This window comes from Chrysemys picta, chromosome 4 (genome assembly GCF_011386835.1).
Source record: "Chrysemys picta bellii isolate R12L10 chromosome 4, ASM1138683v2, whole genome shotgun sequence".
Taxonomy (NCBI): domain Eukaryota; kingdom Metazoa; phylum Chordata; order Testudines; family Emydidae; genus Chrysemys; species Chrysemys picta.
The window spans coordinates 80320954-80347660 of record NC_088794.1 but is presented as its reverse complement, the minus strand read 5'-3'; the positions used below and the strand labels follow the sequence as shown (position 1 = coordinate 80347660).

General features: G+C 43.8%; 1 protein-coding gene across 2 annotated transcripts in view; it reads right to left on the bottom strand.

The window, feature by feature from the left end:
- HSD17B12 (hydroxysteroid 17-beta dehydrogenase 12) overlaps positions 1-26707 on the bottom strand; it is a 253973-nt gene that overhangs the window by 9323 nt on the left and 217943 nt on the right. For both annotated transcript variants that reach the window (XM_065592787.1, XM_005286751.5), the window contains 3 exons: positions 25235-25269; positions 18315-18396; positions 789-854 (listed from right to left, as the gene is read on the bottom strand). In XM_065592787.1, coding sequence (XP_065448859.1) covers positions 789-854; positions 18315-18396; positions 25235-25269 — 183 coding nt within the window. The remainder of the gene's footprint in view (positions 1-788; positions 855-18314; positions 18397-25234; positions 25270-26707) is intronic.

Genomic DNA, 26707 nt, shown 5'->3' with positions numbered 1-26707 from the left:
AAGGTCCTGCAAACAAAGCCAGCTAGTGTCACATAGCTTGATTCAGTGCTCTTAAGCCCTGGTTTTCTTAATTTGTACCCAGATGGTTTACTGGTCTACTGTAAACACAGCTAAGTTACTGCAGGTAAACTAGAGCGCAAAGATAAAAACTTGTTAAATGAGGTAAAACCAATATCAAGTTGTGAAGTTATACAACTGGAATCTGATATTCAAAATGAACCTATTTCCCCGATGCAAAGCTGTTCCTCTTGCTACGGTTCCCCATAGTGTAAGCAACTGCGAGTGCAGAGATCCTACTGTTACAAACTTTATTAGAGTTGCCAGCATCATTCCTAACTAGTGATAAACTAAAGGACATTTAGGTTCTGTGTTCTAGTCCTTAGTGTGGTTAGCTATTGGATTTCTGGTGCATAATGTCATGACAAACATACCAGGAGATTAAGGAATGTTGTAACTAGTCTAGTACGTAACTACAATCAGTTTTATGGAATATATTGTAGCTAAAATCGTAACAGGTGCGGTCAATTACATTGATCTTCTAATATTGAATGATTTGTAACACTCATCTTTGGTTTTTGTTTTTAAGTCATTTATACTTCATTTCAACAGGAAGAGTTCAGAAACAACTGATACTGGGACAAACAAAAATGGAAACTGTATCTTTAATGGTTTATCATCGTCACATTTTTGAGTGAATGGGATGATTTCCTTTTGTTGCCAAGACAGCAACTGTTACTGTGGTAACCACACAATAACAGGGATACTTAAATGAAACAAACTCCACTCACCTGTACAATGATGCCCTTGCTCTTGTATTCCGCATGGAGGCCTCGAGAGAAGAAATCCACAAAAGCCTACAGAGAAGGGGGAGGACAAATAGCATATATCAAAGTGGAAACTAATATGTATGTAGTTTGTCAATATTTCTCAGGATTTTATAGAGGACTATTTACAAATCTTACGCTTTTAAAAAAAGACAAACTGGTTTTCAAAGAAAGTTTGTAGATTACAGCAAAACCGTAGATTCATAGTGCATTATACAAGTGAGATGCAAGTTCAGAGCAAAGATATCCCCAATACAAAAGAGAAGATCCAAATCCCTTGGAACTACTGGAGGTTCAAATCTGGTTGCAGATTTAATTTTTGGGGCTTAGGCCCCTCTCTAGTCCAAAGGGAAAAGGGACTGGAGCTGATATATAACAAAGTCCAGTAAAATGGCTTTTCGCTAAATGCCTGATTTACTTAGCCTCTTATAGAAAGGTAGTTATCTTCCACTTTACTTCTCCATTTTAAAAAAACTGGCAACAATTAAAATTGCTTCTTTCTTTACAAAACTGAAGTGTTTAGATATTTGAATTTTTTCCAGTTCTGCTTTCACAGAAATGCCACCACATTTTACACTAGCATGTCCACTACAAGAGTGGCATTTGCTGGCTTTGAAGAACACCACTGATCATTCTCCCTCAGTTGGAGGTTTACAAGTACAACATCCTATGGAAGAAAAGGTGATAAAGGAAGGAAATTGGTAAGGATTATCAAGACACTATCTCACAGCTTAATACAGCAAACAGACCCTGCTGTTTCCCCCTCCTTCCATACTCACTCCCAAATGATGAGCACACCACTTGCAATTTAACACACTGTCAGTGCTGTAATAACCCAAGGCTACTCACCAACTTCAACATTTTTTAGGATCATAAGGTTTCCAAACCATATTTCTCCTTTGTTTCTTTTTCACCCAGGTAAGACACAAAAGGTGTCAGATGCAAGTATCATGACTTACAAGAACAAGGCTATACAGATCAATGAAGGAACTAATGCATTTTATTCATATTATAAAGTTAAATAAAATTATTTACCATTTACTTTAACTTCAATTATTCAAGAAAAAAATCAGCTCTAGAGAAAAAGATAAACTAGAGATAGCAGCAGCTGCTTCAGAGCTGCGTCAACAGACACAGAGCCAAATATTACGTCTGTTTTGCTATTTTCTTTCATTGATCATGTCAACATCACTAGTTCATTAGTAAAAATCCTACTTATACCCAGTGCTTTGTTAAATTCATAGTATCCACACTCATTTCTATTAAGTGGTCATCTCACTGAATTTCTCAGCCCGTACACAAAGCAAAGAGGGTATACTCCCACACAATACAATATTATCTTTATAGATATCTACCTGAGCATATGACAGCGCTGAACCCCCCCCAGATTTTACTGCATGACAGATGGGTCCATGTATTTTACATCTTCAAGTCACATGTACAAATTAGGTTGGCGTTTAGAAGAAAAGCTTAACAGGCCATCTAGACCACACCCAAGTCAGTTACTAAAATAGCTATAATTTAAACAAGTTAGATATGCAGTTGTAAACAGCTGCCATGTACCATGCCTGGGCCCGGTGGTACCTGCATATGCAAATAGCTTGTTGGGCATTTCCATGTTCCACTGCCAGATTTGCATATGTGGTGACTGCACACCACAAGAGACATGCAATCATGCATCTATCCTATTTAAAATAAATAAAATCAGGCCTATACATTATTCCTATGGCTAACCCTGGTATTCTCTTAATTAACAAAGTGATTCCCTTTCCTCACTTCAGCTAGAGAATTTCAGATCCTACATGTCTGGTAGTCCCACAATCAAACACTGACTGTAAAATATAAGGTGCAAAAAGGAACTGCCAGCAATTTTTATTGAAAGTTATTTTGCAACCAAAAATAGCATGTTCATTTTACATAGGTTAAACAAACAGGAATTTAGCCACTTCTACTGTGCAAATGAATTAAATATGTATTTCTAAATCATTCAAGACGACAGACATTTGTACAAGATTTTACTTTTGTTGGCGCCCAGAGCTCCTCAGAGAGCCTTAAAATAATTGAAAATAGTAACTTCAAGAATAGACAACATGCTTCAAATAAGCCTGAAGTATAGAAACCATCACTCTCTCTCTTCCCTCTATCCCTGATTAATAATAAATAATAATAATAATAAATAGTATAAGTAAACACAGTGCCTGCAACAGCAAAAGCAATCCACAGTGGTAGCTCTCTCACACTTCCATTCCCCCACCAAATCAACAGCAATGAGAAGTGGCCTGGCACAACACTTCTACCTACTTCCCTCACATGTCAAAACACAGAAGGAAGGAGGAGGAGTTTTCCTTTAAGAATATGTCACTGCATTTGTACATGTTGACATCTCCACAGGTAAGCTGAGCGAGAGTCAAATACTCTCCTTCAGCTTCTATCTAGTTAGCTAAGGACACCAACTTAGCCCTGAAGGATGCCACAGATTAAACTAACATATGTTGAGGGGGAGAGAAGCTCAGAGTTGCAGATGGGGCCCTTCTACAGATTATAGACCTCAGAAGAGTAATTTGCAAATTTGCTAATCTCAGCCACTGTGGTAGAAGAAAAGCAATTCTTCCAAACATAACAGCAAAGAATGGAACGATTACTTTGTAGTTGTGTTTCTTGGATGAAATCGTCCATCTCTTTCCTGTGTCTCAGTTTCCTAGCATATGACAAATGGAAAAATCTCAAACTCTTAAGATTTTTTAATTCTTTCATGTGGCAGCAGAGGATGAGAACCTGAGCCATCTCCCTCACACAAGAAGCCACATGCCACCTCTGAATTTAATCAGTTCCATTGGAGAGTTCTAGACAGCTCACTCATTCTACAAACTGAAGCTACCAGGAAATTGACCTTCTACATAAGATGCTTAGCTCACAGGAAGTGATTCTTTTAAAAGGAGCTTTCATCAACTAGAACTCTCATCCAGGCACTCATCTTACATCTTAATTACCGCAACATTCTTTCCTCTAGTCCTGACAAATGAAAATTACTCTATTCAGAATGCTGCTGCAAAATTCATCTTCCTAGACCTTCAGTTTGACCATGTCACTCCTCTCCTTAAACTCCACTGGCTCCCCCTTCTTTATTACATCAGACATAAGCTGCTTGTCTCCACTTTCAAGGATCTTTACAGTCAATCTGAACCCTAACCATCATCTTTCATTCACTATTGAGATGTCAATTCCCACCTCTGATCTGTCCATAATACCAGCCTCCATTGCCCACTTGTTAAATTTTCAAACACACATCTTTGTGCTTTCTCCCATGCTGCCTCATGCTTGGGAGGAGATTTCCCTAAACATCTGCATAGCTACCTTGTTATCCTTCTTCAAAAAATTCCTTTAAAAAAACCTCTCCTTTGTCAAAACTTCACGATTCTTAGGCTGCTGGTGTGCTGAGATCACTGCCCATCATGCTGATCAATACTGTCTCATTGTTTCTTTGTACTCCCTGTCTATCTGTAGCCATTACCTCTTATACTTAGCTTGCAAGGTTTTAGGGGCAGGGACTGTATTTTTATTGTGTATTTGTTCTGCCCCTAGCATAATGGGGTCCTGGTCCATGTCTCAGGCTTCTAGATGCTACAGGACCACACTAATATCCTATGACACATAAGGCTATTAAATGTGGATTCTTTCAAAAGCATCAAACCTGGCATGAATTTGACAAGGGGCTGCAGGGACACTGATCCACCTTTAGATAGATTATTATAGACCACAATACAGCAGCTATCACATGGAGTTAACTCTGAAACTAACTTGAAGGCTAAGGTAATCAAACAGATTTTATGCAGTGCCTGTAAAAAGGGCCACATGAACCTGTTTTGCAGCACATAGCACTTCTTTTCTTACCTAAAGTTTTGATTCCTACTGGTAGGTGGTTCTGAGGTGCCAGGATAAGTGCCATCAGGTTGGACATGCCTTATCTACCCCATTTATATCCTTATACACAGGTCTCTACCCCTTCAAGGGCCTGGCTGTCAGGGAGAGGGCTCTCTGTTTGGGATGGAACTAGATATTCTAGAATTGGGTGTTCAGCTGAGAACAGGCTCTCCGAAAAAAGAGAAAAGCTTTAGCCATCTACAAGTTAGTTTTGTGGCACCTTAAAGACTAACAGATTTATTAGGGCATAAGCTTTCGTGAGTAAAAACCTCACTTCTTCGACTTCTTCGGATGCATTCTATGCATCCGAAGAAGTGAGGTTTTTACTCACGAAAGCTTATGCCCTAATAAATCTGTTAGTCTTTAAGGTGCCACCAGACTCCTTGTTGTTTTTGTAGATACAGACTAACACGGCTACCCCCTGATACTTGACTACAAGTTAGCTGGGAGCCATTCCTTTCTGGGCCACTAGGAGCTATTAGGATCAAACTCATCTCTCCTGAACATTGCCAGGACTTGTTACCAGGTGCACAGAGGCGTTCTTCCCCAGTAGAGAAAACAAAGTTACTTACCTGTAACTGGAGGTTCTTTGAGATGTGTGGGCCCTATCTGTATTCCACTGAGGTTATGTGCATGCACCATGCGTCCAGAGACGTAACTTTTGAAAGTGGTACTGTTCAGCAGTCAGTGAATCCATCCTGCACCACTTTGTGGTTTTGCCTGAGGCAATAAAGAGTGCGATGGCCTGCCACTATCTCCAGTTCCTTCTCTACTCCAGATATGTTGTATCCGCAGCGGAGGGGAAGGAGAGTGGTTTTGGAATACAGATGGGGACCACACATTTCGAAGAACCTCCAGTTCCAGATAAGTAACTTTGCTTTCTTCTTTGAGTGATAGTCACTATTGTCTTTCACTGAGAGTGAGTAACAAGTACCACCTAACGTGGGAGGATGGTACACAGAGACTGTGGAACTGAGAACTGCAGCTCCAAATGAAGCGTCCACTGCAAAATCATGAACTAACAGTGGTTCTCAAACTTTTGTATTGGCGACCCCTTTAGCACAGCAAGGCTCTGAGTGCGACCCCCTTCTAAATTAAAAACACGCTTTTAAAAATATTTAACACTATTATAAATGCTGGAGGCAAAGCGGGGTTTGTAGGTGGAAGCTGACAGCTCGCAGCTCCCCATGTAATAACCTCATGACCCCCAGTTTGAGAACCCCTGCACTAGAGCACAGTGTGTGGAAAAGGTGTGTACCAAACGCCACATGCCTACGAGGGGGACATTGTGAAGTGTGGCTGTCGTTGATGCCTGTGCTCTCGTGGAGTGGGCCCAAATCCCTTTGGGTAGGGATTGTCCCAATAATTGATAGTAGCACGTAATGCACCGAGACCCACTTGGAAATTCTCTGGATGGAAATGGCTTGACCCTTGATTCTCTCTGCTATGGCAACAAAAAGCCTTGGAGATTTCCAGAATAGCTTTGTCCACTCAAGATAAAAAGCCCAGGCCTGCGAACGCCTAACGAGTGAAGTCTCCTTTCATCATTAGAGGCGTGAGGTTTGGACAAGAAGATAAGTAAGTGTATGGATTGACTCGGGTGGAACTGGAAAACCACCTTGGTTAGGAACTTGGGGTGAAGACGTAAAAAGAGACCTTGTCTTTATGGAAAGTGGTGAAAGGGGGGTTGGCCATTATAGCTCCCAGTTCACCAACCCTCCTAGCTGATGTAATGGCGATGAGGAAAGCGACTTTCATGGAAAGGAGGGACAGTGAGCAGGAGGCCATAGGTTCAGAGGGAGTGGTTGTCAGCGAGATGAAGACTAGGTTAAAGTCTGATTGGTGAGCGATAGACTGAATGGGAGGGTTTTTCCCACAGAAGGCCCTTCCAGAACCATACAGTTAAGGGGTGAGTAAATATCGAACGGCAGTCTACTGGTGGATAAAAGACTCTATTGGCAACTGCATGCACCTTAATGGAACTGAGGTCAAGTCCCAAGATCTTCAGATAAAGAAAATATTCCAAGAGTAGTGGGATGCCCATAGTGTCAGGGATAAGGCCCTGTTGTGTAGCCCAAGAAGTGAAATGTGTTCATTTGGTGCAATACAAGCATCTTGTGGAGTCCTTTTTTGCAGCTTGAAAGGACCCCTCTCACTGCTAAAAAGCACTCCTGTGCTAGTGGAGGTGTCCATCCAAAAACCAAGCCATCAAAGTGTGTATGGGTTGGGATGTCGGAGTCTGCCGTTGTGTTGGGTCAGTAGCTCTGGGAACAGCTGAAGCATGAGTGGAGGGTGCTTTGACATGCTGGGAAGAAGTGGGAGCCAGAATTGGCAAGGCCAGAAGGGGGCGATCAGGATGGTTGTTGCTTTCTCTCATCTGATCTTGTAAATTACTCATAGTAGGAGGTGCAAGGGGAAAAGGTGTAGTTCATGCGATCCAACCAAACAATGACTAGAGCCTCTCCCTGTGATTGAGCTCCAATTCCTCCCCTGGAATGATACGTACGGGTGCATTTGGTGTTGGTGTGGGATGTGAAAAGATCCCTCACGGGGGTTCCTCACTGACCAAAGATGTCAGTGATCACAGAGTCGTACAACTCTTACTCGTGGCTGGTTGCAAAGTTTCTGATGGGAGCATTGGCAATCATGTTCTGGGTGTGCAATAGGTAGGCTGCTGTCAAAAGGATGCGATGTGTGATAGGGCTGACCTAGGAGAGAAGGCCTTAAAAGCCAGAGGCTAAGTGACCAAGGGGAGCTAGTGAATAGGGAACCGCAAACAGGGAAGTTTGAAAGGGGGAGAAGGAGATCCCCCTGCTGAATGAAGAAGGTGCGAGTACTAACTTTGGGGTGAGTGAGTTTGTTTGGCTGTTTGTTTCTCTCTCTTTCAGGTTATTTCAGTTACAGGGTCAGTTGGGACTGTGTGTCTGGGGACTGTGAGTCTTTGTTCCCTGGCTCAGCCTTGTGATCACCCTCCCCCTGTGTGATTAACGACGGGGCAGAGCTGACCTAAAAGAGAAGGCCTTAAAAGCAAGAGGCTAAACGACCAAGGGGAGCTAGAGAACAGAGGAGTTTGAAAGAGGGAGTTGTAATATAGTCGTTATGATTAGGAAGGGTTGCATCACCAGTACCAACGCTGCTCCTGTCCCCTCCACCTGTGCCTGTATCCAAACAACCTAAAGGACAGTTACCTGTTCCGTAACTGGCGTTCTTTGAGATGTGTTGCTCAGGTGTATTCCACAGTAGGTGTGCGTGCTCGCCACATGCACCGGTGCTGGAAGTTTTTCCCTTAGCAATACCTGTACTGGGGGAGCGCCACTGTGACCCCTAGAGTGGCGCTTCTATACCGCGTTATAAGGGGAGCTGTGCACTTCCCCCACCCTTGGGTCCTTCTTGCCGGACAACTCCGACAGAGGGGAAGGAGAGCGGGATGTGGAAACACATCTCAAAGAACGCCAGTTACAGAACAGGTAACTGTCCTTTCTTCTTCGAGTGATTGCTCATGTGTATTCCACAGTAGGTGATTCCAAACAATAAATGTTGGAGGTGGATAGGAGTTCATGATAGCTCGGGATGAAGTACCGCCCTGCCGAACCCAGCGTCATCCTTAGACTGGGAGACGATCGTGTAATGCGAAGTAAATGTGTGAAATGAGGCCCAAGTGGCTGCCCTACAAATGTCCTGGATAGGGACATGGGCTATGTAGGCAGCTGAGGAGGCCTGAGCCCTCGTTGAGTGCACCCTATGATCGATGGCGGGGGAGACTCCGCCAGATCATAGCACATGCATATGCACGAAGTGATCCAGCGGGAAAGCGTTGGGTGGAGATAGGCTGCCCTTTTTCCCCTGCTCGGCCAAGGCAATAAAGAGTTGCGAGGATTTCCGGAACGGCTTGGTCCGATCCAGATAAAAAGCCAGCACCCTATGCACATCGAGCGTGTGGAGGCAGCGTTCCTCATTAGAAGAATGGGGCTTAGGACAGAACACGGGAAGAAAGATGCTCTGTTCCACATGGAAGGCGGAGACCACCTTCGGGAGGAACACCGGGTGTGGGCGGAGCTGGACTTTATCCCTGTGGAAGTCTGTGTAGGGGGGTTCCGAGGTTAAGGCCTTAAGTTCCGAGACACATCGGGCCACGTGATCACTACAGGGAAGGCTACCTTCCAAGAGAGGTGAGACCAGGAACATGTGGCCAGAGGTTCAAAGGGGGGCCCTGTGAGTCAGGACAAGACCAGGTTGAGGTCCCATTGCGGCATGGGGGGGTCTGGCGTACGGGAATGAACGGTCGAGGACCTTCAGGAAACGGGAGATCGAGTGGGAGAAGACCGAGTACCCTTGCACCGGCGGGTGGAAGGCTGATATGGCCGCCAGGTGCACCCTGACTGAGGCAGGTGCCAGTCCCTGGGCCCTAAGGGATAAGAGGTAGTCCAGGATAAGCTGGAGAGGTGTGGTGGAGGAGGAGACTCCTCGCTCACTCGCCCACCTGGTGAACCTGGACCACTTTGCCACGTACGTCCAATGCGCGGACGGCTTCCTGCTTTCCAGGAGGACTTGCCTTACCTGCTCCAAACACCTGTTTTCCTCCTCGTTTAGCCACGGAGCAGCCACGCTGTCAGGTGGAGCACGGCCAGATTGGGATGGAGGAGGCACCCCCCGTCCTGGGAGAGGAGGTCCGGGCGGAGCGGCAGCGTCCTCGGGGGGGCCACCAAGAGGTGTAGGAGGGGCCCGTACCAGTGTTGATGGGCCCACGCCGGGGCTATGAGAATGACTCTCGCCTTGTTCGCTTTCACCTTCTGAAGGACCTTGGCGATGAGAGGGAACCAGGGAAAGACATAGAGGAGCTGGCCCGACCACCGTAGGAGGAACGCATTGGAGATTGCACCCTTTCCCACCCCTCCCCTCGAGCAGAACCGGGGGCAAAGCCGGTTCTGGCGGGTTGCGAACAGGTCGATCTGGGAAACTCCCCACTCTCGGAAGAGCCGATGAGCGACCTCTGAGTGAAGCGACCACTCGTACTGGGGGGGGGGGGGGGGAGAAGACCCTGCTGAGGCGGTCCGCTTGCCTATTGCAGACGCCCGGGAGGTGGGCCACCCTCAGGAAGATATCGTGGGCTATACAGAACTTCCATAGGTTCAGGGCTTCCCGGCAGAGGGCTAGAGACAGAGAGTCCCACCTTGCCTGTTGATGTAGTACATGGTGGCGGTGTTGTCCATGAGGACCCTGACCATCCTGCCGCGGAGGTGCGTGAGGAAAGCCACACACGCCAACCACACCGCCCTGAATTCTGACATTTATGTGAAGGGACAAGTCCGGAATCGACCACATTCCCCGGGTCTGCACGTTCCCCGTGTGGGCTCCCCAGCGGAGGTCCGAAGCATCGGACACCAGGTCTATGGACGGGCTGGCATCCCGGAAGGGAACTCCTTGCAGCATATTGCTCAGGCAAGACCACCACTGAAGGGAACCCAGTATCGGGGACAGAACTGTGAGCACCTTGTCTAGGCCGTCCCGAGCTTGGGAGAATTGGGAGGCTAGCCAGATCTGGAGGGGCCTCATACGGAGTCTGGCATGGCGAACCACGTACGTACACGCCACCATGTGCCCAGAATTCGAAGGCACGCCCTCGCCATGGTCACCAGGAAAGCCATGACTGAGGCAATGAGATCCCTTAGGGTCTCGAACGTGTCCAGGGGGAGAGGCTGTGGCCCTCGAGGAGTCCAGCAGGGCCCCAATGAACTCTATGTTGATTTGGTCTCGTTCATCACTATGCCGAGACTGGTGCACGTCAATAGGAGCAGCTCCACGTGGGTCTTTACCTCGGAGCAGGACTCCCCCTTGAGGAGCCAGTCATCCAGATAAGGAAAGATCTGTACCCCCTCCCACCTGAGAAGAAGAGATAGATGAGGCTTTTTTTAAACAGCTAACAAAATCATCCAAAGCACAGGACTTGGTGGTGATGGGGGACTTCAACTACTCAGACATCTGTTGGGAAAATAACACAGCAGGGCACAGATTATCCAATAAGTTCTTGGAATGTATTGGAGACAATTTTTTTATTTCAGAAGGTGGAGACGGCTACTGGGGAGAGGCTGTTCTAGACTTGATTTTGACAAATAGAGAGGAACTGGTTGAGAATTTGAAAGTGGAAGGCAGCTTGGATTAAAGTGATCATGAAATGATGAGTTCATGATTCTAAGGAATGGTAGGAGGGAGAACAGCAAAATAAAGACAATGGATTTCAAGAAGGCAGACTAGCAAACTCAGGGAGTTGGTAGGTAAGATCCCAGGGGAAGCAAGTCTAAGGGGAAAAACAATAAAAGACAGTTGGCAGTTTTTCAAAGAGACTTTATTAAGGGAACAAGAGGAAACTATCCCACTGCGTAGGAAAGATAGGAAGCATGGCAAGAGACCACCCTGGCTTAACCAGAAAATCTTCAATGATCTAAAACTCTTTTTTGAGTCCTACAAAAAGTGGAAACTAGGGTCAAATTACAAAGTATGAATATAAGCAAATAACACAAGTATGTAGGGACAAAATTAGAAAGGCCAAGGCACAAAACGAGATCAAACTAGCTAGAGACATAAAGGGTAACAAGAAAACATTCTACAAATACATTAGAAGCAAGAGGAAGACCAAGGACAGGGTAGGCCTGTTACTCAATGGGGGGGGGGGGGGGGGGAAATAACAGAAAATGTGGAAATGGCAGAGGTGCTTAATGACTTCTTTGTTTTGGTTTTCACCAAGAAGGTTGGTAGTGATTGGACGTCTAATGTACTGAATGCCAGTGAAAATGAAGTAGGATCAGTAGAGACTAAAATAGGGGAAGAACAAGTTAAAAATTACTTGGTCAAATTAGATGTCTTCAAGTCATCAGGGCCTGATGAAATACATCCTAGAATACTCAAGGAGGAGATAGCTGAGCCATTAGCAATTATCTTTTGAGAAGTCATAGAAGACGGGAGAGATTCCAGAAGACTGGAAAAGGGCAAATATAATGCCTATCAATAAAAAGGAAAATAAGGACAACCCAGGGAATTACAGGCCAGCCATCTTAACTTCTGTACCCTGAAAGATAATGGAGCAAATAATTAAGCAATCAATTTGCAAACATCAAGAAGATAATAAGGTGATAAGTAACAGTCAGCATGGATTTGTCAAAAACAAATAGTGTCAAACCAACCTGATAGCTTTCTTTGACAGGGTAACAAGCCTATATAGGTGGAAAGCAGTAGACATGGTATATCTTGACTTTAGTAAAGCTTTTGATACTGTCTTGCATGACCGTCTCATAAACAAACTAGGGAAATGCAACCTAGATGAATCTACTATAAAGGTGGGTGCAAAACTGGTTGGAAAACTGTTCCCAGAGAGTAATCAGTGGTTCGAGTCATGCTGGAAGGGCATAACGAGTGGGGTCCGGCAGGGATCCGTTCTGGGTCCGGTTCTGTTCAATATCTTCATCAATGATTTAGATAATGGCATACAGAGTACATTTAGTTTGCGGACGATACCAAGCTGGGAAGGGTTGCAAGCGGTTTGGAGGATAGGATTACAATTCAAAATGTTCTGGACAAACTGGAAAATTGGTCTGAAGTAAATAGGATGAAATTCAATAAGGAAAAATACAAAGTACTCCATTTAGGCAGGAACAATCAGTTGCACACATACAAAATGGGAAATGACTACCTAGGCAGGAGTATTGCGGAAAGGGATCTGGGGATCATAGTAGACCACAAGTTAAATATGAGTCAACAGTGTAACGCTGTTGCAAAAAAAGCGAACATCATTCTAGGATATATTAGCAGGAGTGTTGTAAGCAAGACACGAGAAGTAATTCCTCTGCTCTATTCTGCACTGATTGGGCCTCAACTGGAATATTGTGTCCAGTTCTCGGTGCCACATTTGAGGAAGGATGTGGACAAATTGGAGAGAGTCAGAGAAGAGTAACAAAAATTATTAAAGGTCTAGAAAACATGACCTATGAGGTAAGATTGAAAAAAATGGGTGTGTTTAGTCTGGAAAAGAGAAGACTGAGAGGGGACATAAGTTTTCATGAAAATAAGCAAATAAGGTTGTTACAAGAAGGAGGAAGAAAAAATGTTCGTCTTAACCTCCGAGGATAGGACAAGAAGCAATGGGCTTAAATTGCAGCAAGGGAGGTTTAGGTTGGACATTAGGAAAAACTTCCTGTCAGGGTGGTTAAGCACTGGAATAAATTGCCTAGGGAGGTTGTGGAATCTCCATCATTGGAGATTTTTTAAGAGCAGGTTAGACAAACACCTGTCAGGAATGATCTAGATAAGCAGTCCTGCCACGAGTGTAGGGGACTGGACTAGATAACCTCTCGAGGTTCCTTCCAGTTCTCTGATTCTATGCACATTCCCATAGGTATATAGTTTCGGCACACAGGGCTTGGGATCTCGTTCCCCCTTGCTTAAGTAAAAGACTGGTGGTCTCTGACATGATGAGAACGTGTTGACCCTGAAATGTTGGCAGGAACACCTGTCAAGCTTTGCGTACTGCCCAGTGTTCCAATATGCTTATGTGCATCCTGGTGTCCCCTGGTGTCCAGGTGCCTTGTTTCATGCAGTTGCCCATGTGGGCGCCCCAGGCTGTGAGGGATGCATGTATTATGATAGTCACAGTGGGCGAGGATGAGAGGAAGGTCATCCCCGAGCAGACCCATAGTGGGTCCATCTACCATTGTAGTGAGGAAAGGACTTCTGGTGGCATACTGAGCAGAGTATGCATAGGTTGATGAGCGGGGGAGTAGACTCTTTGGAGCTACAGCTGAAGGAGGCGCAAGTGTAGGTGAGCGAAGGACATGACATAGGTGGATCTCGCCACGTGTACCAAGACAGAAAGGCAGATTTTGGCCAGAACCGAAAGGTTGGAAGTCACCCAAATGATTAGTTCTCACATTGTCTGGAACCTGGAACTCAGGCAGAAGTCGCATCTATGAGAGCTCCTATGAACTCCAGTGATTGTGTAGGGCTTGATTTTTGACATTGATCCCCAGGGAGGAGAGGAGTAGAAGGAGTTGGGACATCGATTCCTGGGCTGCTTCTTTTCACCATGCTACCATAGCTAATCATGCAGATAGGGAAAAACGGGGATCCTCTGATGTCTGGTTCCAACCACTGAGAAAACTTTGGTGAATACTCCCTGGGCAGTGGTAAGTCCAAACAGTATGACCCTATATTGAAGGTGTCAAGGTCCCACCTTGAACCTCAGGAACCTTCTGTGTGTCAGGTGTATACAGAAATGGAAGTAGGCGTCCTGTATATCGAGAGCCATAAACCACATGCCTTTTTCTAGGGAGGGAATGATTGTTGCAAGTGTGACCATGCAGAATCTTTGTTTGGAAATGGAATGGTTGCCAAAATCAGTCTCCATACTACATTCTTTTTGGGGTCTAGGAAGTAGCTCATTTGGAGTGTGAATGTTGGGGCCATGAGCTCCAGTATGGCCAACCCAGTTGATCCTGTGGTTGTGTAGCCTGTGACCATGGTGCTGGATACCAACTCTGTGGGTCAGGCAAGGTGGGGAATTGCCACCATGCTGTAAGAACCTTCCGGTCATTGTGCATCCGGAACAGGACCCATGGACCATGTCGGATATCCGTATCATCTGAATCATAGGAGTCAGAAATCTCGCCAATGGGGGGAGGCAGGAACATAGCAGATAAGGGTTCCTTCAACTTAGTGATCAGATTGGGGCCCATAGAGACCACAGTCCCTCCAGTGCAAACAACTCGTGGGGACCAGGGCGCTTCTAAATCTCCCAGGGGTCAATGATATCCTTTCCGTTGGAGGGCCTGGTACTGGAAACTGCATCCGTCTGGGGACCGACGTTTCCTGTGACTCCGGCGGAGTCAGAGCTGGCGGAATCACAGGATCAGTACAAGTGGATCCAGTGATGAATATGGCTGTGTCTTGGTCTTGACTGACTTGGAACACGTGGCTCCTTCATGGCTGGAACCCATGATTGGTGCCAAATCTGTCTTAGACTTGAAGGAAGATTTGCTGTCATGCTTATGTGCATGCTTCCTTGCTTCATGGCTAGGCCCCGGCACGGGGTGCTTAGCACTAGTACTGGCGGATCCAGATGGAGGTTCTGCAGTAGGGGGAACACTCTTCGCATGTTCAGGCCAATGTACTGGGGGGTTCCTTGGCCAGGATCCAATGACTGACTCATGGCAGCCTCCATAAAGTGTTTCCTGAGGCAGAGAGTCCAATCCTCTCAAGTATGGGCAGGAAAGGACAGGCAGATACTGCACCTAGCCGCAATGTGGGCTTCCCCAAAGCATTACAAACAGTGCTGGTGCTCATTGCTGATAGAAAATGAGCGAAGGTGGGAAGCACAGGTTTTGAACCTCGACATCTTCAGTATAATCCTGTACCCAGGCCCGAATCCTGGGGGTGGGGTGCAGGTTGTAATGGCGGGAATTACCACCGAAGCAGTGTCCCAAGTTCTAAGTCTGTCACGAAAGGAAAATTTGAACAAAAATAAAAAAAAAGGGGATACAGAATAAAATAAATCTAAACTATGCACAGTACTAAGGATATTTTGTAAAGTGTGTTACAAGGATGATAGGAAAGTAAAAGCTCTGACTCAGACCATGAGGCGGTGAGAAGGAACTGGAGACACCGGAGTCCTGCCATGCCCTTTATCACCTCGGGGGAAGACATGAGGCAGTGCAGAGTGCATGCGCGGACTGCTGAACAGTACTACTCTCAAAAGTTCTGGCTCCGGGAGCATGGTTCATGCACATATTCTCAGTGGAATACAATAGGGACCATCACTCAAAGAAGGTAGCGTTTTGCTAGACCTAGCTCTTCTCAGGGTCATGAGAAGAAGAGTGGTAGCTTCTTATTCAGGCATGTGGTGAAGTGATCCACTTCATTGGATTCCCTATGGGAACCTGATGCATCACTATCTGATATATGCATCACATGTGAGGATATATCATGGATCAACTCAGTTTGCATGAGACTTGTGTTCTTCCTTCCTGCTAGGCATATGGCAGCTCGGATTGTGTGAACAGAGTACATTTTCATATCTAAAGGACTACAGCAGGGATGCATCAGATGGCAGCTGAGCACGCAGTGCCTCTTCTTGTGAGGAAGTAATGTCTAAGAGCAGGTGGAACTCAGGAACCTGTGACTTCAGGTAGCAAGGTCTGGAAGGAATTAGCGACTGCATGGCAGAGTCTTTACTCTTCAGAGGGAGGATTCAGGACTCTCTGAAGACGAAACTATCCTGCTGAGCCTAAAGGGAAACTGGATTTGCTCTGACATGGGTGGCACTGACAGTCTCGTGATTAGTGCTGAACGCTGACTCAAACATGTTCTTAGAAAAAGAAATCCTTGAAGCACTAGGGGCTAGGCCTTGGGCTGTACTTAAGGTAGTTTCCAGGACTGCCATACTGCTTGAGTGCTCAGCTTGACATTTGTACACAGATCTGATACTTTCCCCTTCTACTCATCCATTAGACATTCTTCTGCCCCAAGGACTCTTATTGCCTTTTTAGGGCTCAAGTGGATGGAGGACATCCTAAAAACCCACACAACAAGTAGCTTTGGAGTCAAATTAACTCCCAAACATAGAAAGATGAAGGGTCAAGGTAAAAATGGAGGCTGAATGCTGAGGCCAATCAGAAAGACTTCAACCACTGAACTGCGGTTCTGCCAAGATCTCTAACTGTAGGACAATACCTTATTGGTTATCTCATGGGCCAATGGCAGCTGAAGAGCCACAGCATTACAAAAAAGGGAGGGGCAGACCCGATGAGAGAACATAGAAGGATATCAAGGCAGACAAATTTAGTGCAATCGAAAGTAGCTTGATGGTTGCAGTTCCTGTGGGAAACTTCTTTAGTGACCGTGGTTCAAAAAGGAAATGACAGAAAGTTTCATAGGGTAATGGTTAAAGCTTAGTGGTGGTTCACTACCACCAGCGGAGGGAAGAGGGATTGCTGGTAATTCTACTAGCTACTACTGCCACAAAAATAGCTCAGGGAGCTATGGTTGTTGGGTGCTAGCAGAAGGGAGAGAACTGGGAATCCTGCACAGATGGTATCTTTGGAGAAGTCAACATTATAAATGCAGCGAAATCTCTTTAAAATCACAGCATGTGCAAGTCTGTAAACACATTCAATAAATGACGAGTAGCTTCTGTGTGTTTTATATCACTTAAAAAAAATTTGAACTAGCTAGAAAACTGAAATCAGGAGAGAGAAAGAAAGCCAACAATTTGCTGCAATACCTAGTATGGAACACACTTTAAAAGCTATAAGAATAGCATTCAAACTAAGGCAAGTAGTAATAAATATTCTGCGTGAACTGCACTAGTGGTCCACTTGCACAGATTCATACTATCTGCTATTGGAAAAAAGCTGTTTTGACATCCCTTCTCCACGGCAGTGAGAAATAAAGAAAGAAAACAAACATTTTTAAATGAGGCTCCTATAACTTGCATGGATGACTAAGGTCAGGAATGGCAGAGCTCATACAATTGGGTTGAAGTGGTGACATGGTGGTAGGACAATACTTTTGAAAGAGTGAAGATGTACTGCACAGGATTGTTTTCATAGACCAATACAACGTTTTACTGAAACTGTAAAATGAGACAGCCAAAAAAAAAATTATAAAAAGCAAGAAACATTTAGAATGTTGTTTTTCCAGTGATGAACTTTTTAAACTAGTCTGATTGTTTCCAGATTCAAACAATCAAAACTTGTAAGTGGATATCTTAAGTTGTGCATATAGGGCCCAATAGAGGAAACAGGGTGTAACTTTAATAGAAACAATGGACAGGACTAAAGTGTAGGGTGTAATCTATCATACAACAGGAGAATCATGTTCAAAAATATCTTCAGTAAGACCAGAGGGAGAAAAGTGCCAATATCTTTCTGTATATAGACTAATTTTCACACACGTTCTGTGCCCATGGGTCCACCCCACACCAAGTTTGCCTTTTGTTAATGTCCTCCTTTAAATAAGACATCAAATTATTTGAGCGTTTAAAAAAATGCAGCATGTGTTAAGGAAGTGTATGCAGACCTCACAAAACATTAGGTGGACACGATAATAAAACCAGTATGCCTTGTTTTTCTCTCCTACCCCACCCAAGCTTTCATTGTATGCAAAAAATTAAGTTCAGTACTTTTAAAGCATGTCTACACTGCCTGCAGTTCATACTATGAGGGTGTGACTAACAATGTGCATTGAAGTGCTGAGCTGTAACTCCCCTGCGTGGACACTGCAGGCACAAACAAAAAAGTTTCTACTTCACATTTAATGTAGTCCTATTTGAAGGTGATCACATTAATGTGAGCTAGGAACCTTTCAGTTCATGCACACAGCATCCACACAGGGGCGTCACAAGACAGCACTAAGTGCACACTGATATTCACATCCCCATACTCTGAAACGCAGAGCAGTGTAGACAAACCCTTACTTCATCAAACCATCAATAGAGGGACCCCAGAAACATTTATTCTTATAGCTTTTATTGTTACGTTTCTGTTGTGACAGTTCAGATTGGAGCATACCAAAAAGAAAGCATACCTTGGTTGCTGAGTACAGAGTGAGCAGTGGAGATGGATACATGCCAGCAGCTGAAGAGATATTCAGGATTATTCCTTTAGATCTGAAAGGCAATGAAAGCACAGTCACTTGCAGGAAAGAACACATGACTTACAGGCTTCAGAATTGTCTGTTAACTAAAGGGAAATGTTTACTTTCAATAGGGGTCATGTAGTTTCATTTATCATTTAAATAAAAGAAAAATAGTTCAGAGATTTGCAATTTGTCTTCTAATGGCTATAACAGACATGGGCCTGATTCTCTTTTTGTGCACGTATTAATCAGGAGTAACTCCACTGAAGCCAGTGAAGTTACACAAATGTTAAACTACTGTACTAGAAGAATTAGGCCCTGTACATCTAGGCTCAAGGTTTCAAAACTTTTCCCAGTTAAGAGTTGCAAGGGCAACTTAACAGATGCCCAAGGGCAGCTTTCAAATCTCTGCTAAAGTGGCAGAAATAATAGGAGAAATTTGTAATATATTTTGCACTTCTATAGTATCTTTCATAAGGGGACCTGGCATGGTTTATAAACATCAGTTCACAATGCCCTTGTGAGGTAGTAACAAGTACCCATACCCACTGTTCAAATTTTGAAGTAATTTTTTTGTTGATGGACAGGCTAGACTAGAAATACACAACAGAAGACAATCCTCTAGATACCAAACATGTTTGGTACCCCACACAGTAAAGCCTACATTTTAAGCATTGATCTGATATTGGCTATCAGCTGACCTTGTATTTACCTTCCAAACCCCAACTCAGGTCTTGTCTACACTACTGCTAAAGTCAATGTAACTTACCTTGCTCAGGGTGTGAAAAAACTACCCTCGAGTGATGCAAGTTGCATCGACTTAAAGCAGTGTCTATGTCTTGTTGAGGTGGACTAATTACATCAATGGGAGAATGCTCTCCTGTTGACATAGCGCATCTTCACCAGATGCCCTATGTTGACACAGCTGCATCGATGCAGCTGCACCGAGTGTAGTGTGGTAATGAAGACAAGCCCTCAGACTATATCATTTGACAAAACAATGATTAAGATTTAGCAAATGAAAGTTCCTTCAAGTATCTTGTAACTCTTTAGTATTCCGACTGCAAGTAATTCTTCCGCAATGGGATGGGGAAGTGTAAACGGTGCGGGACTCACCCCTGTGGCGCCTCCTGCTGGTCGCCTCAGGGAATTAGCTCTCCAGCCCTCGGAGTGCCTTCTGCAGGCTGGTGTCCTGCTGCCGCTGGCCCCAGTGTCCCTCCCGGACCCAGTGCCCCTTTACCCGGGGGCTTCCCCCAGCAATACCCTCACCAGTCTCTATGGGTCTTCCCTCTCTGGGAAACCCCCAACCCTCTAATCCCCACTTTGCCTCAGTCTGGGCTACTGCCGGTCATCACTAAGCCCCCGCTCCCTGGGGCAAACTGCAGTGTAAAAGCCACTCATTACAGGCAAGGGGGTTCGGACCTGCTGCCTTCCTCTGCCTCCCAGTACCTCTATGGGCCTTGGACCAGACCCTGCAGCCTGGGGAGTTGCCAGCCTGGAGCTCCCCTGCTCCTCTGGCTCTCCCCAGCCCTGCTTCACTCCCAGTACCCTTTCTGCAGGCAGCCAGGCCCTGCTCTCCCCCAGCCTGGAGAGAGACTCCTTCTGGGCCTCTGGCTCAGTCTTTTTATAAGGGTCAGCTGGGCCCTCATTAAGCCAGCCACAGCTGTGGCTGCTTTCCAGTCAGCCCAGCCTTTCCCCTGCCACAGCCCTCTCCCAGGGCTGTTTTAAGCCCTTCAGGGCAGGAGAGGGGTAACCACCCCGCTACAGGAAGTTTTAAGCAAACAGGAAAATGGAGGTTGAAATATCTCTGAATTGAAGCTTCTGTAATAAACTAACAAGCACTCACAAATCTTTTGTATCATAACACCACTGCAAATACCATAATTAATGTTTCAGTCCATTGGCAAATATCTATCCTTATAGCCATGTAACTGCACTTTGTGAACTGACTGTAAAAAGGCTGCTTTGGAAGCACAAGGATGTAGTGACATTATTTTTGATAGGTACGCTTTAACACCAGAAGAACAAATTCCACGAAATAACTTGATTTCTGTTTGTTTCCTGCTAAAGCTTCAGAGTTTCTGATCATGGTATTATTTACTGGTGTAGCAGCCCTCTTGTCTCCCTAGAGCCTTTGTCAAAGTTCCTCAGTAGCCATGATGGAGAGGCAAAGTATTAACATGGATCAGAAAGTAGCTGAGACAACGTAAAAATAGGACTAAATGGTCAGCTTTCACTGTGGCAAAAGGATTAACAATGGGTGCCACAAGTTTTTCATAGCAGGTGTTCAGTATATTTATTCTTGAGCTCAAAACAGGAATGAGTAGTGAGATGGCTAAATTTACAGATGTCAAAACCATTTAGATTACTCAGACTAGAGACTATTAAGAAGACCTTCATAAGGCCCAACAATGCTACGTGGATGGGCTACAGAATGACAGATGAAACTGAATATTGACAATGCAAATAATGCATATTGGAGAAAATAATTTGAACTAATCATATCTCTTAAGAGTTGATTTAAAAAGCAGTAACTCAGCTAAAACACCTGAACATCACTAAGGAAACAACTCAGTGAAGACCTCTGTTTAATGTGCAGTAATGGTCAAAAAACCAAACAATGTTAGGATGCATATGGAATGGGAGGGTCAACAATACAGAAAATATAATGCAGTTCTAAATTAATAGTATACCTGACCTGAAATACTGTGTTCAGGTCCTTCTGATCATCCTCTCTCAGAAAAAATATAGCAGAAATACAGGGGATTTGATGAGAATATTAGGAAGAAGGAAAAACGCTCATACAAAGAGTTTGAAAAGACAGACTGTTTACCTTATGGAAGAGATTAAATAAGAGAAGCTATGATAAAAGCGCACAGAAAAGTTAATGGTATAGGGATAGGAGATCGGAACCTTGGATTCACCCTCTTGTAATACAAAAGCAAGTTGACATTTAATTAAAATGAAATACTGGAAATTCAAAACTGATGAAAGGAAATACTTTTTCACATGCACAGTTAGGCTGCGGAAGTAATTGCCACAAGAGTTCACTGAGGCCAAAAGCTTAGCAGGATTCAAAAAAAGGATCAGACATTTATGTGGCTAAACAAGAATAGTAAATATTTAAAACTCAAACTAAAGCCTTGGAAAGGATATAAACATTTAAGCTTCAGGGCATAAGCCAGCCTCTATTGAGGGTCAGGAAGCAGCTTTCCATAGGGGAAGGTTATACCATAACAACCTACTGTAGATTTCTTCCTCTGAAGCAGATAGCACTGGCCATTGTCAGAGATAGAATACTGGACTAGGTGGATTACTGGTCTGATCCAGTATGGCAATCCCTATGAAAAATTCCACAAGTCATAAATATAGCTTCCATGCAACAGACTGAGAACCCTATATATTACTGTCTTGTTTAGTGCTGACAAAAGGCTTTAGTGCTGTGAAAGACAAAAACAAAAACTGGTCCTGACCTGAAGAGCTCACAATTTAAACACCACAGAGGGCAGGGAATCCAGATGTGGAGATAACAGTTTCCAATCACCCCATGATTATGGCTTTGTTTCTTTCAGGTATCACAGAAGAAACAGGTTTTGTAAGGAGGGATTTGAACAAGGAGAGAGTGTTGGTTTGGCAAACTTGACTGGGTAAATTAAACTTTTGATATATGCCCCACTCCTCAACAGTTTGCTGAAGAAAGTTGATTAGCATTAATAAATAAAAAGGTGACTTGCCTAACACACCCTAACACCTCACCATCATTCTACCTTAAGTGGTACAGCGTAAGAGATGCTATATTTAGCTTTCCCACTGTTGCTATGGTAACTACCGCCTGCTCCAGCTGTACGCAAAGTGGAAAGAGCAAGCTTCCTCCATAATGTAATTATGCACTTGCTACTTCTATAGCAATATATACACTATAGTTTGATATTTGTCTAGAAAAATAGTCAACTGATTTTTCTTGCTCATAAAGACATAAATCTTAATTTCTTGAGTAGTTCCACGAGGCTCCCACCTTTGCAAAGAGCAGACAAAAGTCTGAACATCTATAGTAGAACAGCTCATCTAAGTGTAATACAAAGTGCAGATTATAATTGTCATATTTAAAATATAAGCATTAGGGGACCAGAAGACGAGCCAGAGCACAAAGCCTAAATGCCAGCATTTACAGAAAAGGTATTCTAGTGCTGTACTTAATACAAATTAAGAGGAAAGACATACAAGGAGTGGTCAAATTCTCCTTACAGACACAAAGGGTACGTCTATACTTACCTCCGGGTCCGGTGGTAAGCAATCGATCTTCTGGGATTGATTTATTGCATCTTGTCTAAATGCGATAAATCGATCCCGGAAGTGCTCACCGTCGACGCCAGTACTCCTGCTCTGCGAGACGAGTACGTGGAGTCGATGGGGGAGCCTGCCTGCCGTGTGTGGACCCGTGGTAAGTTCGAACTAAGATACTTCGACTTCAGCTACGTTATTCACGTAGCTGAAGTTGCGTATCTTAGTTCAAAGTGGGGGGTTAGTGTGGACCAGCCCAAAGAGTTAGAGATTATAAAGTCTGCTCTGCTATTCCTTCACCCTTGAGACATTACATGGGTATACATTGTACAAACGTGCGTGCACACAGACACACAAGTGCATTACACTAAGTTTTATCTCCTTGAACAGGTTATGCCTAGTGATCATGGGATCTTCAGTATAATACACTTGGACAGATCAACCTGGCCCCCTTAACTTTGTCCAGGCCCATAAATCCAGATGAGGAGTTTGTGTTTGGCCCACACAGAACAGTTAAACACAGCCATTCATACTCTTGGCCTGGTGAGCCACCAGATCTGTTGTGGTTATAGATTCTGAACAGTGTTAATAGTCTAATAATTTATACCATGGGTGCAGGGGGCTGCAGAACTGTTTTTTGTACCCCGTAAGGTCAATAAAACAAAAACTGAGCCAGCAAGAATGTAGAGGCTTTTGTCACCCATCTTTCCTTTCCATACTAAGAGCACCATCCAGGATGTGGGAATCATTTAAAATGGCTCTATATGATTTTGGGGGGGGGGGGGGGGGGGGGGGGGGGAGAGACAAGGTCTTCAGATTGGTGAACAATTCTTAACAATAATACGACTTTTGTCTGCAAACCACTTTTTGAATATTAAGTCTCACCCTCCTGTGAGGTAAGTATGTATCACCATTTTACAGATAGGGCAACTGAGGCAGAAAGATGAAGTGACTTGCCGATGGCTAGTCAGAACTATAACTCAGCATATATTGGTTCCCTGATCTATATTCAGACTATATCACTCAATATGTGTCAAGCTGTATGCAAGTGTATACCATCTTAACAGAAAAGCAAAGTTCCTGCCCTGAGAAAGTGACAATCTAACTGAAACAAACAAAAAAAGATACAAGACAAAAATAAAAGACCAAACAGTGCTATACATACGTTTTGAAAAGGAATGTAGGACAGCTTTATGAAAGAGGTGCTTTTAAAAGGAGATATTTAAAAAAAAGAGGCTGCTTAGTGGACAGAGTAGGAGGCCTCTTTAAAAAGACAGGAGGTTTGAAGGCTGCCACAATGCTGAGTGTGTGGTGAATAGAGAAAAGGAACAATCAAAAGTGAAAACAAAGGGAAGAAGAACAGCTGAAGATCATCTCTGCCAGCCACATCCACGAAAATCTCCTAAACAGCGTTGTTTTATATATGGTCTACACTTTTTTCATTTGTTACAATTTCTAATTTTGTTTAAAAGAATCCCAGTATATAGCATATTAAACCCTTCAGAAAAGCCGAGTGACTTCAGTAATGTCCATCTCTCTTCCTTTCATGGCAACAGTAGAGCTACTCAGAATATTTTTACTGCATTTGATTTTGAAGTCAGGCATATACTACTTATGGTCATGAGCAAAACTACATCTGCCATAGGGCAGCAATGAGTCCTACACTTTGGTCAAGAAATAATTTTTGGCCTATGAATTAGGAGAACCCTCCACATGTGTGCTAAGAAAGTGAATCCCAGGGTATACAAAACAAAAGGTTAATTCTTTAAGCGCTCTTCAATATTTTAGGTTTGTTTACATACCAAAACCACCATGCTGCATTACCTATGCAAATGGTACTGAACCATTGTATTTATTCCCCTCCTATTGTATTTATTTGGTGATGCCAAAAGCAGCAGACTAATCATGATGGCTACCATGCCTGGTGCTATGCAATCTTCCACACAGCTCCACAACCCCTGGAAATCCAGGCATAGCTCTTGAGCAAAAACTGAAAATCATGGAACAATCAATGTCAACTAGAAAACTGCCACAAGGCTGAGACTTTGTGGCTTTAGTTTTACCTGGGATCTAACCTGGAAGTCAATACATGTCTCCAGCAGTGAAAGACTGGTGTGCATTAACTGTTATTTTAAAGAGTTGCCTCCAATTCTGATTTACTATATGATCACACACTGCCCTCAATATGCCTCCTACTGTATAATGAGAGCATACTCTCTGAATCCCTTTTACTTACAATGACTCTGAGAAATAGCCTTAAGAAGGTTATTCCCAGGAACTGTAACCACCCCCTCAGAATAGCAGGTTGTTGAGTTAGTGCCGATGAGTCAGACGGGCTTTTTAATTCTGTTCTAAAAGAAATCACCACAACAGTGGAGAAGGGGGAAGAGGAAAAATAAAAGGGAATCGAGTGGAAAAGGCTTCCACCGTCTGATGATTCATGCACCATCGGCGTGACTCACCCGGCAATACTCTGCTGTTAAAACATGGAGGGTAGGCTGATTAGTCACAGTAATGAATTTTTCAAAGAAAGGATTCTCCCCTATAAATAATGATGACTTTGTCTGTATAGTGTTTGCATGACTCACCTTTCCAGCATGCTGGGCAGCACCAATCGTGTCATCTGCAAAAAAAGGGAAAGAAAACATTCGTGATGGCTGGGAATGTAGATACAGAGTGAGGGAATCCTTCCCTCCCAGAGGTAGCTGACTGCCCTCCACCCAACCTCCATCCAAGTCACTCTAGGGAAACTGAAGACTATATTTTGCATAGGCAGTTTATTTTTATTCAGTGTAACTTGGCAGTGTCAAGAAGTTATGTGCAGTGAATCTGGTGAATTCATCTGCACTGGTAACATCAGTACAGTAAGAGAAGCACTAGCCAGAGTTAATGGTAGTGTACACAGGTACTCTTCTAACTTTGGTAAGCAGCTCTTCCAACGCAGCTTGCTATTGAGCTGAATCCCACTTATTAAAGAACACATTCTCTTCTGAAGAGACTATGCCATCTGTAATAGAAAATAATTCCTACTAGAAACCAGATGGAGGTAAAGAGGTTAATCAGATTTCACTCCTGACCCAGGCCAAGTATTGTTTGAACAAAGTCTTCTAGTACGAATGTGAGAATATTATATGCAATATATGTACACAGGCACAAGTTATAGGTTATTGTTCTAGTGAAGAAGTTCAGAGCAGTCCTAGTTTGCATGTGTGGTTTTTGTTTTTAAACTACAGCTCCTTTAACAACAGAATGAGATCATCAAGTTACATGTAGGAAATATTCAGGACCATTCAAGCAAAGAAATTTTTTCTTAACACAATCCAGCTGGAAATACAACTTTTTCACACCATGTACACAACCTATATCCACATGGGGGCAGTAGTCATGCAAGCTTTTATAAAGGTACAAACAGACTCAAGTCCAGACGAGCAAGATATATATGTGGTGCTTTAAAAGGGCCAATTTCACAAGCTGAAAACAATTACAGCCAATTAAGATGGAAGGAAGAATTTAATCAAGAATAGGAATAATGATTATTGGAATTGTTTAAGACCACTTTACTAGATGCCCAAAAAGCCACAATTGCGGAAGAAGGCGGTATTGATTAAAAAGCCACCTGGGTTAGAGAGGAAGTTAAAGCAGATATATATATATATATATATATGGGAAAGGAAGTTGATAGTAATGAATATAAATCAGAAGCTAGGAATTGCAGAAAGTTGAAATGGGAAGCAAAGGAACACAAGGAGAAATCTATGGCCAGCAGAGTTAAGGACAATAGGAAGGAATCCTAACAATGGTATTGGTCCATTACTAGATGGAAATGGTAGAATTGTCAATAATAATGTAGAAAATGCAAGTGTTAAATAAATATTGCTCTCTGTATTTGAGGAAAAAAGGATGATATTGTCATGTCATATATGATCACACTCTTTCTATTCCACTAATATCTCAGGAGCTAAACAGCACTTATTAACAGGGAGGCATTTAAATCAGCAACTCCCAGTAACCTACTTCCAAGAGTTTTATAAGAGTTGTCTGAGGAATGTGCTGGGCCACTA